The sequence below is a fragment of the Zonotrichia albicollis genome, chromosome 8 (assembly GCF_047830755.1).
Source record: "Zonotrichia albicollis isolate bZonAlb1 chromosome 8, bZonAlb1.hap1, whole genome shotgun sequence".
NCBI lineage: Eukaryota > Metazoa > Chordata > Aves > Passeriformes > Passerellidae > Zonotrichia > Zonotrichia albicollis.
Window position 1 is genome coordinate 26,857,661 of NC_133826.1, and position 20,830 is coordinate 26,878,490.

Below are 20,830 nucleotides of genomic sequence, written 5' to 3' on the forward strand. Positions count from 1 at the left end.
CCCAAGCAGCCAGAGGATGGGCTTGGGCAATTAACTGCAATGTTCCCATTGCCTGGTAATGACAGAACAAGGTTAAAGCATCATTTGAAGCATTTCTCATCCAGCTGACAAAATTGTTTAATGAGATTTGTTCGGATGGCACTTTGAATCTTATTTCATCAGTATTTTGAATGCTAACCTTTTTTTACTTTTTCTAAAGAATGATTTATGTATACCCTTAATTCCACAGTCTCACAGAGTTGTTCTGACTTCCCTTACACAAATGTATGCACACACTTCATATAATCCCATGAAAACAAACATCACTTCATAGCTTATTCTGTGTTATTACCTTATTCTATGAAACAACTATGCAGCACATAAATCCCAAACATGCCTCAGAAACTGTATTTATTAATGGAAACGATGATATATTAATAATCATGAGTTCAAGCCTCTTCTCCAGGCTGAGCTGCTTGTAAGGTTTATTCTCAGAATCGTTTAAGCCCACACTATACATCTTTGATGCTTTAACACATTCTTATTATACTGCTCAACTACCCACCATTTAACAGGCTAATGTCTCTAGTTGGCCAGGAACAAACAAAAGAAATCCAAAGGCATGCTAATACTTTTCAGATCATTAGCTCTTCAAAAAATTCAGCCATTTACAACAAATATGGCTAGAAAATTAAAAGATTACTGTAATAAGATACAGAAATCCATGTTCTATTAATAAGAGGTTTGTGTCTTTACAAAGAAAAAAGAATTCACTGTATCAACACTCAATGCCAAATGAAAGCTATAAAATTGGAGAGGATTAAATGAAATCCATCTTTGACTTTTACAAACACTCAGAATGTGAACTGTATGTGCAAGATGCTGGAACCACAGTTTTTGTGGCTTGCCCATCCAGTTCTTGAGGCCAAGACACCACTGCTGCCTGATGACACCCATTACCACATTAACATCAGCAGGAATGGAAGGGCATTCATGGGAAGCTACCTCCAGCCTCAATGAAAAGATTTTCATCCTGAGCAATCAAAACGGGTGGATACAATGATGCAAGGAAATTTTCATATGTTAAAGATGCCATTTTGGTTTTTGGTTTTTTCTCTATATGCTTTTTTCTCTGTATTCTTTGCACACATATTTGTAGCTCTGGATACTATTGTATTAGCGGCTAGTTTTCCCAGTAACTTTTCATGCCCTTTCTGTAGGCAGAAAGATAAAACAAATTCCAGGGCCCCAATACTATCTTGGTTCTTCCTGGCTACCAAGGTTGAGAAGAATTCTTCAAGACACATTTTCATAAAGTACAGCTAGTACAAAGGGGGGGTGGTCCAGAGAAGGAGCTTGACCTGGAGGGGAATTGCATCACACCTTGTATTCCTAATTGATGCTTTTTTGTCAATTATGCTCATTTGCTAAACTTACAAAAACTGTATTCACCCCATGTGGACAGGCTTTTGTGGATATTCTCCATGACTGCCTCTGGAGGCCTCAAAATAAAGATCCCCTTTTATATTACCTTCTATCCTATATTGAAAGCATGTGCTGTTTCATTTCTAGGTTGAAAAAGGCATCAGTACCATCCTCCTACCTGAATATTGATTTCTCAAAGCACACTTCTGACACTACAGCATCCATTGTGAGTTCCTGCACTTTCAGGAAACTTCTCTTCAACAGAAAAGCAATCTTAAATCTAATAAATACAATCCTGTTGAAATTGTAAGCAGCAATCACAAGGTTTGTAGAAGTGAAATATCCTTTGCACTACACATGTTAAAGTCACATACAGAGTTCCTCCTTAAATTCTTCTCAAAACCTAAGGCCAAAAGGAGATGCTCAGTAGAAAGTGAGGGCAAAATGTACAATTTCTAATGCTCTGGTCATGTACCTTTATCACAAATACAGTCCCCAAGACTCTGAGGTCTCTAGCCCAATAACCTGGTCAGAGCAGAGGCAGCTCTGATCACACCCGGTTACTCAGGGCTTTCTTCAGCCTGTTCTTGAATGAATCTGAGGATGGAGCTCTCATCCCCCTTTGAGAATCCTACTCCAAAACTGGATTACCCCATGCTGCAGGCAGTGACTGCTACACGGCAAGGCATAGAAACTCCTTGCATAAACTGCATATAGATTTTTTAAGATCTTGAAAGAAAAAAAGAAAAAACCTGAAGAGCAATCACTATTTAAAACATTTTGTTTAAAAGCCAGTTCCCAAATGAATCAAAAGATTGCTCAATACTTTTAACAGATCATTTATGAAAATTCATAAAGTTGAAACTCAACTAAAAATTCTCATCTAATTGTCTGCAGATGAAGACAGGTTTCAAGTACTAAGAGAGCTTAATGAGAAAAAGATTTTTCCTACTGCCAAATTGTCTGAAATTAGTAGGAAAAAAATTAGGTTCCACTGGCAGCCATGCCACTTCATTCATTAACCTCCCAATTTCAAGTTAAGTTTTAGCTCTTATGTTGATGAAAGAAAAAACTTCTCTCTGCAGCATCACTGTGGTCACCAGAAGGTTTACTTCACAGGTCAGGACTGGAGATAAAAGCAAATAAGCTCTTTTCTGGTGTCAGTCCTTGGTACCAGCAGCCCATCCTGGGACTTGGGGGGCTGTGTTCCAGGACAGTGTCCCTGAACTCTGAATTCAGAGATGAGCACTGACCCCTGCATAACCCTTTGGCTGGGTACAAGTCACATTTAGCTTCTGCTCAAGGGACCCAGACCACAATCATGTACTAGGAAATATATCAGTTCAGCACTCCAGAGAAAGATGGGAAAGTAAGGGAAAGGCTCCGTGCTTCACTCAGCTCTAATTAAACAAAAATCCCATTTCAGCCCCAGACAATGTGTGATCTAAAACCCAGAACTTCAGATGAAGGAAAGTAAGAAAATCACAGGAGAAGCACAAACTTCAAGTAAGTTTAGGGAATTATACTTCAAGTTTCCTTGGTAATTCTGCAATTTAAGTCTCCTTATCCAAACATTTCTCACTCCCTTCTACTTTTGGGAATAGTTCAAATAAGACAGATTTGTCCAGCTTTGAGCTGCCACTTGTACATAAAGAGTCCATTTTAAAAATGGTTTATTTAACAGGCTATAAGTAAAAATCCAGCCTTTCTCATTTCTTAAGGAGCAGCATCTACTACACTAAAACATAATCCTGTTTCCATTTCATTAATTTATCTTTACCTGCAAGAAGCATTGCTGGTCACAAACTTTAATAAAATGGCTCATCTAATCCTAGGCAGCCCAAGCATTAAAAAAAAAAAAAAAAGGTTTGTTATGGTGGATTCAGAATTAAAAAGTATCTTGTTAAAGTCTGGATCTGAGAATTTATATGGACAAATAATTGCAGTCCAAAGTAAAAAGGGCAATAGAAAAATTAAACAGTTCAATGAATACATTAAAAACTCACTCATAATGGATTTTTTTCCTTTAAGCTCACCTTTGAAGAAAGAATTTCAGGTCCTATTACTGAAAGGCTGAACACAAACAAAAATGCCATACTGAAACAAAATCATACTGTTTGGATGCTAAGAGATACCTCTTCACATCTCATTCATTACTTAGAAGCAATGGAACAATGAGCAAGCAATGGAAAAAATATAATGGACACCAAAGGTAAGATGCAGTTTTTGAACACTGGATCATGATTCAACAGATGACTTGACCAAGGCTTCTCCATCCAAAACCTCAAGTTGTTTATTTCCCTCTCTGTAAATCACTGAGCCTTTAGATGCAGTTAGTGTCACCTATCCAAAACCTTTTAAATGTCACTTTTAAGATCTTTCAGAGAAATAGTAAATTAATCTGGAAGAATTTGAAGTCTGAGCCAATGACAGAAACCCACACAAAGCCCCCAAACCTTAGAGTTTCCTCATGTTCCCAAAGGTGGGAATCATGGAGCAGGGAGAACCAGCTTTCTGGAACCCAGGCTTCATAGAGACACCTCATTGTGGCACATTTCTTGGATTTTTCTGTTCTTTTTCTCAGATATGAAAGACTGCCACATTATTCTCTGAAGGCCCCTGACAGTGGTAAAGCAATTTTCTCCACAAATCATTGTAATGCTAACGCAGCAGTTTACAGACTCATCTTTAAAAGAAAGACTTTACATTTATTGCCACTGCCAGCAGAGAGAAGGAAAGTTAAGCTCTGACAACTGCTCTGTCTGGGGGAATAATAAATGGAAAATTTATTCCTTGGCCCAATTCTAACAAAATTTAATATACTTGTGAAAACTGTAAATACTTTGTACTTAAGAGAAGTGAGTGTATTAAAAAGCCATTTAGCATACTGAGATACTTGCACATTCATACTGAAAGCATGCTGAAGTCCCCTTGATGTTACAGCCAAACTCAGTAACCTGCAACAGCAAAGCCTCAAATGTGCTTTCCCTGAACATTCTTCTTGATAATCTGGTGTTCTTGAAGAAAATAAGGGAAAAAGGACAAAGGGTTGAAATTTTCCTTCTCTGCTTCCTCTTTCTAAAAGGCAACTGGAGCATTCCTAAACATTTAATCAGTTTTTTTTTAGTAACACTGTTTACAGTTGTTTATTACATATGTTTACATATGTAATACATTTGTATACATATGTTTACAGTTCTTTATTAGTCCACAGTTAAGTCCAGACATCCATAAACATTCTTACCACAAGGCTCTCAGGAGGGTATTGCTGCTGCCCAGTTCCACAGTTTTTTCAGCCTATTTGTACACAGTCTTTAATTACACTTGTCACCCTGTTAGCATAAACCCAATTTTATTTCACTTCTAAACATCAGTGTTTTATAGATAAGGATTGTTTGCATCCTTCTCCTCTGTAAACCTAAAGGTAATACATCTTATTTAAAAAAAAAAAAAAGTTGTTTAAGCCAGCAGATCTTTTGGAGTCATCTGTGAACTTTATGTAGGGTTAGAGCAATCAAACCAAACCTTTTGTATTCTATTCTGTCCATCTGTAACAACAACTTATTTAAATAAAAAAAAAAACCACAAGGAAATTTAACTTCCGGTCAGTTCTATTTGTATTTTGAAGTATACTTTAAATATCTCTTTAAAATACTGGCTAAGAATTTTATGAAGACTTCTTATGTATTAGTCTTGTATTAACTCTGTATTTAAATCCATTTGTCTCAGCAACAGCTAAACACCAAGACTTAACGTTGTGCCATTTCATCACTGTTTCCTACAGCATACACAGGAAAACATTTAAAGATCAGTGTAGTGTTCCAAATCAACAATAAAACTTTCAGCATCTTAAAAGCATTATTTCACTTTTTAAATACCTTAATTTGGCTCATGTGTGAATACCTAAAAGCTGCTCTTGTTTAGTTCACAGACTCTCACAACTTGAGGTTATCAGTTTAAATGAAAAAAAAAAAAAAAAGTGAACACCAGCCTGTGTTGGCCAACATATATCAAGTTAAATTCTTGATTAACAAATCCTGATTTACATGAACTGTTTGAATAGCCAAAGGCCAACAAGAACAATGGCAGCAGCACATTCAGCAAAGCTGCTTTACCAAAGCACTGAAGGACATGCTCAGATGTGAACTGTCTTAGCCTACACACTAAAACCTCTGAAAATTTCTCAAATGCTTTGATCAATAAAAAGCATGAGCAGGGGAGAACACTGACTTGGAAACCAAGTTATTTTTCAGTAAAATGCATTTAATTACCAATTCTAGCACTGGCTTGAAGAAGGCTTCACTGTATCTTCATTATGACAGTAACAAACATTTTCAAACTTATATTTTGCCCAAAAATCAGAATACCTTCAACTATGAGTGTGATTTACTGTCCTTCCAGCATTTTCTAAGCAAATACCACAAAAATGCTGCTCTTGCAGAATGTCAAGGAGAAGAAAGGGCAAAGGAGCAAAATCCAATCCATGCTGAACTAGTAGCTGAGAAAGTTTGTCCACATTGCAGTGAGATTCCCATCTGCATTTCATTGCAGCTGGTGTGAACCCAATCAGTGCAGGTTAAAGATACGTCAGATTCCTGATTACTGTGCTCTGACCTCTGCCTAAGTCGGACATTACACATTCCGGCTACATATTGCAGTAGTTAAGGAATCAATGCTGCTTTAAACAAAATCTCTGCTACACAATGCCTCCAATTGCTTCAATAGTGCAAATTTCTGGGGGTCCCTCAACAAACATTCAAGCTCTTCTGTCACTTTCTGTGTGGCCCCTTTGTAAGGTGCTAGATGAAAAGTCAGAAAACACAAGTTTAATCTATCTTGTCAACATAATGTTTTTTTCAAGACCTCAGGTACAGTCTCTTTGGATTTCCTGCTCCCCATATATAAAACAGGGATGATACTACTCCTTCTCTCAAGAGACTGCTGTGAACAAACATTTAAATCAGTGAAATGTGCTTGCAAGAAGCTCAAACAGGTCCTGTACATATGCCAAGCAGAGAAGATTTCCTAGTTAAGATATTCCATCATTTTTCTACCCCAAGGAGCTCCAAAGACAACCTACCACAAATAAGCAAGACCCCCAGGGTGGGAGAAACCAGTTTAAGGTTAGTGCTGCAGCAATTCCCATCCTCTTCTTGTGCTCTATTATAGCCTGATCCCTAAGGGAGCTGGTTCATGGTCCTGAACTAGAGGAAAATGATTCTGCTGAAAGACAGTCAAAAGCATTTCACCAGCTATGTGTCAAATTTGGTCCACAGGAGGCTCAGATGAGCTTCAGCAGCAGTACACAGGACATGATCACCCTGCACAGCTGGGACAGAGAGGAATTGCAGGCAAGAACAGAACTGTTCATTGGCTTTACAACCACCCCCTCACTAGTGTTCATCACTACAAACAGCTTCCACAGCCCAAGACTTCAAGCAATCACAGCTACAAACAACTCAGCTTTTTAATATTTGCCATTGTGACTAGACCTACCAACAAAATATAAAACAACCACAGATTCTTAAGACTATCAAACAAGATGGCTTTGTTTTTAAAATGCCAGAACTGCATCACTTACAACACAACTAAGCTAACATGAAGACAACAGGCTTTGTACAACAGCTGCTGATACTGGCACCTCAAAGGTTCTGGATTTGGTCTTAATCAATACCAGCAGGAATAAGAAGTACTGCTGAGGTACCTGAGTGCTTTCACAGAACAACGATAGTCACAAAATCATCACACGCAGTCACACATTGGCAAAACTATTTTTGGGAAATATATATTGTTGGCATATACACCAACAAGAACTAGCTTAAAATGGTTAAGTCAGCCTGAGCAGCCCACACCCAGAGGGTCAGCACTGAGTGTGCCCTACCTGGACACTATGCTGGAGCCATTGTAGAGGTCACTGGCGTAGGACAGCGTTGCCAGCGGTCGGACAGAATTGTAGCGCGTGAACTTGGACAGACACTCCTGAAACTCATCCAGCTGGCTGGTGGTTCTGCTGTCATCTAGGAAGAGGCAGCAACATTGGAGGGGGCAGAAACAGAGTAAGAAGGTAAACTCAACAGCAAACACAAAAATCAACGTCTATGTCTCCAGGTGATGCTTGTTATTTGGGGAGGAATCTTGGTCAGAACCAGGCTCTCTCATCTCTAGCGTTCTCTGAAGGCATTCTGAGCTTTTCAGAGCACAAATGAAATCTGGGTGAACCTACTGTGCTGAGAATCTGCCTAGAAGTCAAATACAATTTTGTAAGCTCATTTATTTTTTTACTCACATTGAGAGCCCATGGGCCATATAGATTATTAACAGAAAACTTTTAAGTATATCAAAATACACTGCAAAGGATATGTCTACTTTTCAACAGAGGTGAAAGCAGATCCCTTTCCCTGTTCTGTTACAGTATGTCTACATTTGCTGTCAATTACATTCAAAATACTTTTAGTAAAAAATACTTCTCTTGTTATTCCAAAAGCAACAGAGCTAAAGGAGAATCATTTCAGGGCTGGAGAAGGAAGACAAGCATGAAACCAGAAGGCTCCCTGTACTAAAAGTTTTGGGAAAATTATGACCTTCAACAGACAAGGTGAAATTGAGCCAGCTTGAATAATGATGATAAATATTCTGTGGGAAATGGAACAGTTTACTACAAAAGTTAAAAGCAAATTGCAGTGTAGATAGCTGAAAGTCATTCACTGAATTCTCAGAAGTCCTAACTTTTCTTAGTAGGAATGTAATTTTATTTAAACCATTTTAAATTCTAGTATTTTGTAAATAAGGAAAAATTCCTAACTCACAGCAATGCCTGAAAAGTAAAGCTGGATTCCCAATACAATCACGTATCCACAGCCATACATCAGGTAGTGCCTTCAGGCTTCATAATGACCCCCCACATTTGCAGCAATTCTCATAATCCTTTCTTTAATGCTTCCACCCTCACTTTTTGCACCAGTTCATTTTAGGGGAGCTCCAGCTAACACTGCTGGTTTACAGGTACTGCACACCTCAGCATCCAATGCAGCAGCAGAGAAAGCACACATATACACAACAGAGATGAAATTCCACCCACTAGTTAAGCCAGCCTTATCAGCAGCATAAGGAAACAACAAGATCCATTTATTAGAAAGGCTTGGAAATACCAGGGTGTAAAAAATAGAGGCTGATCTATAAAAGCAAAATCCAGCTGTGATTTCTTATGGGAAAACACAGAGAATAATAATTTCTGCACTCTGGTAATTCCTTGCCATCAGAAATTGTTATCTATGCTTGTAAGGCATTTTGAAGTGTTCCTCATATGCACTGTTTAATGTTTGAACATATAAAGGAACAGTAAAGGCTAGTAATTAGCATGCTTAGGGGTACTAGCAAATACATTATCCATGTTAGAGGGATGAAAAGGTGCAAAATGAACAAAGTGCTGCTCTAAATTAACATCATCAGCCCCTGACCACTACAGGAAACAGCTCGAGAAGCAACACAAACATCAGTCAGGGTTTTTCAAAGACTCTCTTCTCCTTCAGCACTGTGATAGGGACAAATAGCTGCCACCCTTCTATTTTCCTCATTTAGAGATCAAGCACACAGTCCTCCTATAATTTATTCTCTGTGTGTGCCTGGAAAACCGAATATTATTTCTCAAGACATTTTCCCCGCCAAAGTGCAAGGCCATTTGATAATTACAGTAATGTTATGTCTCCACTCCCTACTCAAACAGTCAGAGGCACTTCGTGCAAAAAGCTTTAAATCCACATTAAATCCCATTTAAAATGTGTCAAAATGCAGGAATGACTCAGGAGAGGAAAACTTAATCAAGTATCATAGGTTATTCCCTTATTTAGGGGAAAACCTGCACTTGCAAATCCTCTGCTCTTGGTGCAACTGACACATACAAATACAAAAAACCAATTTCACTGCATTCATATTTATAGTTCCAATTATGAAGAAGAATGCCTTCTACAAGGGAAGGCTGGGAAAAGCCCCATTTGTTATCCTTGTTTAATAAGTTTTATTTTTACATAAACACAGTTATGCATCACCAAGACAGCTCTGCATGAAAACATCTCAGTGTGAGCTGTGAAGAAGTGCATTCTGCAAAGCACCTGCTAGCACTTCACAGGGATCTGGCTGGACACATGCAAAGTGCTTCTCCAGTCTTTCACATATTGAAGTGACCTCCCAACATGCTGCATTCCTTATTAAAATCATTTTGCTGTGCACAATGAGAACTGAGCCAGTCCATGCTCTCAAGCCGGTAGAAGATGCATTTACTTTTAAGAGCGAGCTTCCCTAAGACATGCTGCAGCCTTTATATTTGGAGCTATTTATAAATTAACTTTTTAAATTTATTTATTTTAAAGAGACTAAAATGAAATCAATGGAGAAGAAAAAAGCAGTGGTTTCTACCCCAGCAATCCTGCCTTGTGAGGTTGGTCCTTGCCTTCCAAGACAATAAGTAAAGATACTTTGCTGCAGCAACCTGTGCCTGGTTTCCTTTCATCCCTAAGTGGTGTCTCCCACCCCCTGAGGGCTGGCTGCTTTCCTTGCAGTCTGTCACACTCAATATGGGCTGCAGCTCAAAGCTTGGTGCTGCAAATCTCTTGCCTGCCACAGTCCACTGCCTGAAGCTTTGCTTGCCAAGCTGGTTTCTCCTCCAGAGAGGCTACAGAACAACTACAGAACAACCCTCCTCGCCCTCAAGATACACTTATTTGACCCTCTCATTTCTTAGGAGAATCTTGTGTGTAATTAAGACCCATGCATCTGCTAGGCAATTACTCTAGCTGCTGTCACACTGTTACTCAATTGTGAATGAGGCAATCTAAGCAATTTTGAAAACAGCTTCTAATTCTCCAAAACAGGCCTTAAATCTAAGGTGTGCCCCATGGGACAACAGCACTGCTGCACACTCAGCTTCTGTAGTCCAAACCATTTGTTAACCAAGACACAATCTAGATAACAAAGGATAACCTCCACAAGTCCTCTTGCATGCTAAATACAGGAGAATGTAACCATTTATGTTTATACCTCTGTAGCAATTCAATAGCAATGTTTATAAATACTGGGTTTATACCACATCTAGTGGAAAGACAAGTCAACCACTGCTTTCAGGCGTTTTCATCTTCAGAACAGGCACCAGAGAAATTGTTTATTGTGGATGCTGCCCTTCACAATAAGGGATTACACATGCCCCTCCAAAGTGACAGGATTAAGTTTTCCAAATTTAGCAACTTCAAAGATTGGTCTAGAATAGCAAAACAGGATGATCTGAGGAACACAAATGTGTATAGTGACATTCTCATGCAAAGAAGAGAAAACTGCTCTCTCAAAAGCAAAGCTTTTCTGCCAAGAGGTGCCTGACATCAGAGGTGGAACATCACGTGAGAACTCACCCGAGACACGAGTCATCCTGGTGGAGAAATAGCACTGCTCCAGGTCCTCAAAATGGGCTGTGAGGCGCTTGCGCCGCGACGCCAGCGTGCTGTTATACCACGGCTGCTTTTTGGTCTGAGGGGACAAGGGACAACACTTCAGGAAGCCAAAAGCCAGGCCTGGGTTTCCCTTCTATAGATTTTACCCAAATATAAGCAATTATACAATATATGCAATAGGTCAGAAGTGTAAAATAACAATAAATGAAGGATCTTGGCACTGCCAGCAGTTATTTCTAAGGGTTCTATGCTGCACCCTTTAACGTAACAAAAACAAATCCCTGCTTTTAAACAGTTTTAATTTCCTGAACCTTAGTAAATTTAGCGATTCTGGCTTCACATATAGGACAGGCAATCCCAAACCTTGGGGAGTCCTGTCTTGCATTTATACAGATAGACAGCATAGGCCAACTTGCAGCTTCACAAATCAAACAGATTGTACAACAAATACTCCCCAGATCCTTGGCAGACAGCTCATTAAAAGAGAAGGAAATGTTTATTTTAATGAGTTAGTTACTGAATTACTTCTTTTGAAGCAACTCAGAAACTCTCAGTAAAACTAAGCAAATAAAGCAGAAGCAGAAGACAGCATGCAGTTCAAAGGTTAATTGAAAAGAAGTTCCTGAAACTCATCATTAAAGCCATTTCCCAACCTACCCAAACAGTAATAGTGAGATGTAGGAGCAAAGGATTTAAACTACGTGAGTAATCTTTCCTGCAGGAGCAGACACAGAAAATGCAGTACTCACCATTTTAATCATAAGTGATGAAAAGGAATGAAACCCTCTACTACACAAGAAGCACAAAGAGCTCCTTGCTTTAGGTTCTATTTAAGAAGTCTCACATACCACATCCTCAAAGCTACATTTTAAAAGATTTAAGAACCATCAAGCTCCCTAATGAACAACATCCTTGAGCAAGTACAGGGACTGTAATGCTACTCAATGGCACTAACAAAACCCACCCCGACTCCAACTCCCCCTCAATCCATGCAGGGGAACAGCCTGTCCTCATTACAGCCACCCACCAAGCCAATGAGAACAAAGTAAGTTTACAACCCACTCCAGTTTTGTTTGTACCTGTATGAAAAGCAATCTAACATTTGAGGAAAAAAGCAAACCCCAAGCAGTGAAAGCTCCAAGCCAGCCCTTCCCACACACTGACATGGTGGCTCACGCTTGCCTGTGACAGCACCCATGGTCCTCACAGCTTGTTTCATCTCAGAAACAGTTCCAACCTGAACACACAACACTGGGAAGTGCTCCTACATCAACACCTTCAAGTACCATTTTCTAAAATTTACTTCTTGAAAAAACATTTAATAGAACACTTCTATAGACTCTTCTCATAATTTTTGTGCACCAGCCTCCAGTGTCTCTCTCAGCACACCAGTAGTGATTTGGGCTCAAGACAACTTCAGGCACTGAACAATCATTTCAGTCTCAAGTTAAAGCAAGCTGCCTGAACCATGATGAGTGACACAACCCAAACCCAAGCCTGATCTGCCAGATCCCAGTCCACACTGAGATGGAATTCATCAGGTAAGAGTTTGCCCACTGCCTCCCAAGGAAGATCCCTGAGGAGCACCTGGCAACACAGCTGTGCTGAGAACCAAGCAAGGGACACTAACCCACAGTTATCACACCACCCCCAGCTAAGCATTTCAACCTGCTCACATTTTGCCAAAAAACAAATATTCAGTTTCTATGAAGCTTCCTCCCTGACTACTTTCTAAGCAATATTGGGCAACAGGAAAAAAATTAGAAAATATAGAAAAGATACCCAAGCAATTTTTATTCAATGGCTAAAACTACTATGGTTGCCCTAGTTGAGAATATCAGATTGGACTCCTCTGTTATCAGGAGTGATTTTACTGTCTGAACTCCATCAGATACTCTAAAGACTCCTCTAACAACTGTGAAAAGGCTTCTTAGCTGCACACAAGCTCCTTATTTCTAGCAGAAAAAAAGGTTCTGCCATTAAATACTTCCCACAGAATTCCCCAGGGCCTAAGTGACTTGTCCACTATTTACTTCTGAAGCTCATCTTCTGGAAGAGAACTGTCCTAGAGCTTTGTGGTATATAAATTCTTCCCTAACAACATGTTTGTGGGCAATGTAATTATAGTGAGAAAGGAAAGCTGTGCAGTCCATCCTAGATAACTCTTACTGCCAGCAGTGCCCAATATGTGATTTTTGCCATGACTGACAATTAGAGAAAACCCCACAATTTAATTTATATTCTTAAAACTCTTTTTATACTGAAAGTCTTGCTGAAATTAGACTACCTTTGAACAGAAGTGTTTAACTTCAAGAGTTCTCTTTGAACTCCCCATCCAAACATATTTTAAAGTTTAATTTGAAAATTTGTACTTGAGAGTACAGATCTTGCACTCTTGAGGACAAGAAATCACATTTGAGGACAAAAAAGATTATTCTCACACAAATAAGGCTGTCATACAGAATGACTAGAAAGTCTGGGTTGTTTGTTTTGTGAGCTCACCAGCAGGGTAGCTATGCTATTAATTTTGGCTTTGAAATAGGAAGTACTGAGACAAGTAATGTCACTGGAGAGCAAATACACTGTAGCACAGCTGAGTCTTGAACATAAAAAACCCCATCTACATTACACCTGCCCACTGAAATTGGGTAGAACTACAACTCTGTTCAAGCAAAAACCTCCAAAGACCAGAGTAGCAGGAACAACAAGCATTTTCCCACAGACTAATAGATGGAATTTTCTAATTATCAATTAGCTACACAGCTGTATTTAAACACGTATGTGTCCAGGTGGTTTTTTTCTGTAAATCAAATAGACCCAACAGCACTTCAACCTGGTAATTTACCAGTTTCATGCTGGTGTGTGCCAGGGATGGTCACCACCACCACCAGAGAGCAGCCAAGGCACAGCTGGGATGTGCCCAGCAGTCCATCTGCCCAAAGGAAAGCTGTGAAACCTTTTTGGAACTGTGAGCTGGGTATGAATGTCACCTCCCCAACCCAGCTGAATCCCTCCAAGTTGCAAGACTACAGAAGTGCTGTTTGGAATTTGGGAGGCCCTACAGATCAGACGGTTTGGAGGCTGCCTGCCAAACAGCTCCATTATATATGCAACTTTTTATCCTCTATATGAATTTATAATGGTTTGTAAAAGGCTGTGCCTGAAGATGCCTTTTTTTTGTTTTCAAAGTTAAGCTTGATCTGCAGCTATTGAAGCCAAGGCAAAGGGTTGGGGATTTGTGTCCCTGCCCCAGTGCTGCCTACATGGGACATGAAGAACAAACTATATCCCCTCCTCCATGGCAGAGTCAGCTTTAAGAAAGAAGTCAGATGTCTAAACACATTAGACCAGGTCTCTCTCACAACTGGGCATAATCATTCCTACAGCTGCAGCTGCCCATACAACCAGCTAAAAGCATTTTCAAGGCTCCAGCTGACCAGTACTCAGGAGATGGATGAAGGTGCACCTCAACCCTGCCCAACCTCCCCACTCACCCTCCCCTTCCCCCCATGCAGACATTTATATATTATCTTACCTGAGAACTGCCACTGAAGCCTGGAGGCTGGCTATACTCGGTGGAGTCAATAATACTACTGCAAAAATAAAAGAAATAGTCTGCTTAAACCACTGCATAGCCATCCTTTATCATTTTTAACCTGTTTGCTATTCCCTCCTTGACATTCTGCAGCATACTTGCCTTTGAAATCCATTTTACAGACAGGGAACACAAGGTTTTATTTTGTTTGGAGGGTTAGCAGTGGTTTTTTTAAAAAAATACAGAATCTTCCTAGAGCAGAATGCTGTCACACACAATTATGTGTAGTGCAGTCAATTTCTAATTAGAATGCAAATGCATATCTTTCATATGAAATATGCAGCACAAGACATTCTGAAAATAACATGGTACCACTGGTTTTCAATTCCTTAAAAAAAGAAAGAAAAAAGAGAAGTGTCTGGCATTTGAATCAACACTGGAAAGGGAAAAGCTAGAGAAATCAATGTAAGATAGACACTACTCTAAACAGACAATTAAGGAAATACAGAAATAACCTATAAAAATACTGACAGCCACAATTACTGTTAGTAGAAAACACTACACCATATTATAGTATCTATAATGACACAACATACCTTTCATATCATTGTTTTCAAAACACAGCATAGACATACAAACTCAATGGAATTTAATTTTCAAAACTGCAAAAACATCTCCTGATCCAAGCAGAAAACAGGTGGTTCAGTGCTCTTGGACATACAGGCAAAAAATTCAGCTCCCACAGTAAGACACCAATTTATCACTCAAATTTCATACACCTCCAGGACAGGTAAAGATTAACATAAAATAATATCATTTTATTGATTATGCAGAATACATTATGAAAATCACCATGATTAATTTCTAAAAAATCTTTTTAACTGCTTTGCTTCTCCACGTGATTTGACTTGGACAGAGAAGAAAGTAGCTGGGATCACTGTTCTCAATATTCTCAGTCTTTCTTAGGAGATAACCTTAGATTTTAAGCACTGCCTGGTAAAGCTGAAGGTTTCTTTAAAAAGCTTCTAGAACACTGCTGTAGGTCTTAATTTTGTCAAAGATAATTTTACCAATTCCTGCTTATGTAGCAGCTGACAAAACTCCTGTGCAAACTTGAGAATCTTGGTCAGAAACAAATTGGTTTGGTTGAACTGCTGGCAGGGCACCTGTAAGTTTGGAAGAATGAACCAATGGTACCAATGTTTAAATATTTCTCTGAATGTTTTCAAGCTCCCCTGGAAGTGGAAACAGAAGATGAGACGTAACCACTGATGAGACTTAAAAAATTAACTTGGCAAATGAGATTGATTGGACTTCTGTTCCAGGCATGACAAGAGCTGCAAACAAAGAAAATCTGAGGGATAAAAATCATTATTTGCAGAAGCTATTGTAAGGGAAAAAACAGCAGTGCCATTTCAGACATGGCTGAGGACAATGAACTTTAAATTAGAATGTGGCTGCATGACATAATGAAACAGGGACAGCAGATCCTGCCAGAACTGCAGGAATAACACATTCAGCTAGAAAGCAATGAAAAACTACTCCACTTTGAGACAGGTACAGTGGCAATTAACAGCAAAACACTGAGACTCAGAGTGTCTGGTCTTGTTTTGCTGCAGCTTGTCTGGTGATGTAAAGCCTTCAAGAGTGTAGACGTCATCTCCCTAACCAGAGTAAAAATTCAAAGACATTTCTGTGCTGTGCCCATAGCTGAGTTAACTCATATGTACTTGAATGTTTTTTCCTTCAATAAAGGGGAAGCAAGTAATCAGAGAATTACAGCACCCTTAAAGTTTTTTTAAAAGATGTACCATTAGGTTCAGTTTGGAAATTCAGCTACACTCATATGACATTTAAAAACCCAGAACAACAACAACAGCAACAAAGGCAACCCACAGAATATAAATCCCATTACAGGGATGGGAGGAGGTAATTAGAATAAATGGAGGGGAAGGAGGATCAGGATTTCAATAACTGAACCAGAGTTACCAAGCAACTCATTTCTAGATCAGAATTTTCCTTCAGATTCCTATTAGTGATAGCTTGTTATTGCTATTAGTCCTGGATAGCATCACAGAGAAGCTGCTTATTCCCATCTTCTGTTTGCACCATTTACTGGGAGCAGAAATAACACACATGCCTGTTCAGAAAAGCCATACACAGAACTATTTGTTCTCTTCCCTTATTCTTCCCCTCTTGTTCTCTATTAGTATACAAACCAAGCAATAGGCAACACTGTAAACAAGCAGTGTGCTATTACCCAATTTAATGTTTCATCACACCCTGTGTAGGCACAAGAGAAAACACGTGTTTCTTGCAGCCAAGGATGTACTGAACATCATAACTGTGCTGGGGTTTTTGCTGAAGATCTTCCTGAAAGAAGCTGGGGGAAGGCAAAGTAATTTCACATTTTGAAGATGTTACAAATGGGGAGGAAAAAAGCTACAAACAATGAAAAGAAACAGAAAGTTAATGAAACAACCGTGTGATTTAAAGGAAGCAGATGAATAAGGGCAAGTCACCAGAGACCAGATAAAACTGAATTCCAAAGAACTCTATTTTCTTGAACTTTAAATACAAAGGCTAAAGAAGTTTTCTTCCTCTCAGCACTAGTCTGTGATAACCTTGTACTATTTATAAGGAACATTACTAAAGTGTTATACAATTATATTTCATTAGCAGTGTGTTAAGTATGTGAAGTTATATTTCAATTTAAATACACCATTTTAATTCACTGATAAGCTGTAAAGAGTCTCTGCAAGTTCAATATCATTTTAACATGGAAGCAAATCCATCCTAAACTATATTTGTATTTCACTCTTAGTGGTTCATGGCATCTCTAAAATGCACTCTGGAGATTAAATATTTCAGTTAAGAGAAAAAAAAAATCAGCATATTTCATATTAGCTGTTCTGCAGCATTCTTGCCAAGGAGCAATGTTGTTGAGATATTCTTCAAAACTTTCACTTAATGTTGAAAATAAAATTAGTTTCAAGTGGTAGACCTTCCTGGAATCTAATGTATGGTAATTCACACCAATTCAATTACTTGAATTATATAAAACTGTCAAAATGGGGCAGGGATAGAGGTTACAGGAGTAGCTTCTGGGAACAACTGATGCCTGGTCAGATAATTCTTCCACACACTGATTTCTCTTCTACCACTCCAGGCTACTTCTCACACAGGAATGTCACCAAGAAAAAGATATGGGGCTTTCTAAAGCAGAGAGAAAAAGGCAATCCCACATTCCTTAGAAAATACCTAAATATCCTATTATATCACACCCCTGGCATGTTGTACCAGGGGGAAAACCCCAAAATTCAAGACAAGATGGACCCAGACAGGCAGGAATAAAGAGCCCATGGTCTCTGCACCCATCATGGCTCCATCCCACTGCCCCCTGCCAGCAGACCCCAGGTGAAGCACATCCATCCACAGACCACTACAATTCTTTTTGATACTATCTTACATCTTCAAATGCAAGAACTGAGATTGATTGACCCCTAGGACATGAAATAAATAGGCATAATGGAATGTTAAGGAATTCTCAGTAGACAGAAACCAGTGTAGCTCTCACTGCAGACTGTTCCCCCTCAACTCTTTTACTGAAAGTCCTGGGCTTAAAAAGCTATCCAGCTTTCAACAGATGAAACAGTTCTTTGTTAGCTCAGCTCAAGTAATAGAGATACATTTCTACTCATAAGCAGAATCTCCTGTTAAAAGAGAAAGGTTTCTAGGCCTGAAGGCATCCAACATCTAACAAATTGATGTTGCCCAACCAGTGCTCAAGTTTACCCCAAGCATCTGTACCATGGAGTAAAACCAATCTATTTAATAGCCAATAACCAGAAAAGCAGCAGAACCTGACAAGAATCTCATCAGTTTCACAAAACTGCTTCTTGGCAAAACAGCAATACCCCATATCAAGAAACAAATCTGTACCCAAAAAGAATTGAAGCAGTAGTGAAGAACTGAATTAGAAATGCTGTTCCCATTCATTGTGACCATATTCCTGTCCTTTCCCTCAGGGCAGCCAGAACTACATAGAAATATGAGAGATATTGGTCCCTATGTCCAGAAATAGCATCTTAGTAGGAAATTCCAGCCAATATTGCTGGGTTCCTCACAACAGCACTGTATCTAAGTCTCTGTAAGGGAAGAAATCTGATCATTTTTTACTTCTGGGCTATTAGGTTTAGAGCTGCTAACTGCAAAAAAAAACTACCAGTACAATTTCATAACAGAAAATGACAGTTCAGAGAACTCTACTTCTAAGAGATAGCAGAGATGATCACTTAATAACATAACCTGGCCCTGTTGAAATTAGAGCAAAAGACATGCCTGTAAAGTAGAGCACTTCAAACTCTGGCACTTACAACTTGGATACAAGAAGCATCTGCATTATTATCATCAAGAAACCAGACTGTGCAATATTCCAGACAAAAATACACATGAAATTATGTTATTAGAAAGGCATTTCATTAAATCAAACCAGACAGCAGATAAACAGAATCAATAGGCTGTACATTTCAAATTCTGATCTGAGCCCATACCTTTAGCTATCCATGCTGATTAGGGAATCCAGAGCACTCCAATATCATACAAAATTAAGACCTTTCATGTGCCAAGCAGAACAGCACAATGTTCAGAAAAGGTAGCATAAAAATAACAGTAATATTTTATTCCATAGCAAAGGCTTATGACTCAAGTTTACTAATTCACATGACATTTAAAGCCATCGGTTTTTCATGGCATCTGAATCAGAGCAGATTTCTCATCCAAATGCAGGCTTAGATGACTTTTTCTTTACTTCTTTGTTCACATAAAGTTTATAGCAATTACAAGCACAACGGGAAAATACTGTGCAGCACTCAAAAACCAGTTTTGCTTGTGTTTTGGCACTGCTTGGAAAGCACTAGCAAGTAGAGTGAAACATGTACAGCTTAAAATCCAAGTTGACTTGCAAGCTCCATACCTGTGTGAAGGTGAGGGAGCCTCAAACTGTGGCACTGTGCTGTCCTCACTGACTGGGGAGTACAGGCCACTCATCTCCTGAAACAGAAAGCCACATTACATCAGAGCTGACAAAACATGTATGTCTAATGCATGTGTTCACAGATTACTGCTGCTTTTCCATGCAGATAACCAACTGTGTCTACATTTACTCAACTCTTACCTAAAAATCTTTACCTATACCTGAGAAATCATTCATTTTCTTCCATTTTTTTCAGTTACCATTTGAATCAGGTTTCAAAAATCCTACAGCTGTGGTATTGTGTGCTTCAAGAGTGGCAGTTTTGGAGCTTACACTCCAAAAAAAACCCAAGAGATCTGGTTATCATCCAATTACATCTAACCCAGCATCTCCCATAAACGTGGCAGAACAAGCAAGCTGTAACTGCATTTTTGAGATCTGTGCAAACTTATCTAACAGCCTTCAGAACTGGAAAGTAAAGCTGGATATGGGTCATGGCAAGAACAGTCACAAGGCAACAGGGCAAAGGTGGTGCCACAGACTTAAAAGTAGATCTGTCAGTCCTCTGTGGGACCACTGCACAAGAGATAAACTCTGCACATAAACTTGGCTTTGTCCCTTCCCAGCCTAAGTCACTGCTGTGTACCCAGTATGAGACTGGCTTTCATCTGTTTGGAAAATTGAAGCTATGAAAGATGCAGCAGCTCATTAGTTGAGGGGCAAAGTGTTCTCAGGACAATTATTACTTGTGCTTTCAAACTCCCACTAGGTGCCTATTAGTTGGTAGGTAGAAAGAAGGGTATTTGTGACAAGAGAGATCCCAGGCTTTAGAGGTCAGAGCCAAGATCAACATCACACCCCAGGAATACAGCCCAGCTGCAGCCCACTGAAATGCCTGATTAAAGAGCACAGAAACAGGTAGCTGGATGCTTTTTGAGAGATCTCACAGCTTTTGGGAATAGTTTCTCCTAGATCTCAAGACTTATTTTACCAGTCTGAAGAAAACACGTTAAGGTATATTTATTTCACCAAAGCTGAGAAACATTTCGGAAAAGAAGTCTGAAAAATTCCAGAAAGCTATCAGATAAATGGGAATTCTTGCAGTTGTCAGTCATATTTATATTTTGCTAATTTATCAGCACACATATTAATTGCATTAAGAAATCTAAAAGGCTTTTTGGGAGGTAGTTGGGAACACATGCTGACTGCTCAAGATGAGCAAGCAGTGAGAAGCAGACCTGCAAACTGATTCCCAAGAAGTTATAAGGGCATATTTGGAGAGGTGGCAGTCTGATGTATTCCTGAAACATCAGCTTCCTACTGTAGGAATAAACACCAGAACGATTAGAGGAAAGGACCAAGAGGAACCTAAAGACTCAGTGAAGACAGAAGGATTGCACTGATAGTGTTACAAATTCTTGGAGAATAATTCTTAGCAAAAATGTCAAGAGATTCCCATTAGTACAGAATTAAGAGAAC

At 39.2% G+C, this 20,830-nt stretch overlaps 1 protein-coding gene across 2 annotated transcripts in view; it reads right to left on the bottom strand.

Annotated features, from left to right (window-relative positions):
- The window catches only part of COP1 (COP1 E3 ubiquitin ligase), a 125,380-nt gene that overhangs the window by 79,265 nt on the left and 25,285 nt on the right, over nt 1-20,830 (bottom strand). For both annotated transcript variants that reach the window (XM_074546333.1, XM_074546332.1), the window contains exons 8-11: nt 19,352-19,428; nt 14,377-14,434; nt 10,803-10,917; nt 7,286-7,421 (exon numbers count right to left, since the gene is read on the bottom strand). In XM_074546333.1, coding sequence (XP_074402434.1) covers nt 7,286-7,421; nt 10,803-10,917; nt 14,377-14,434; nt 19,352-19,428 — 386 coding nt within the window. The remainder of the gene's footprint in view (nt 1-7,285; nt 7,422-10,802; nt 10,918-14,376; nt 14,435-19,351; nt 19,429-20,830) is intronic.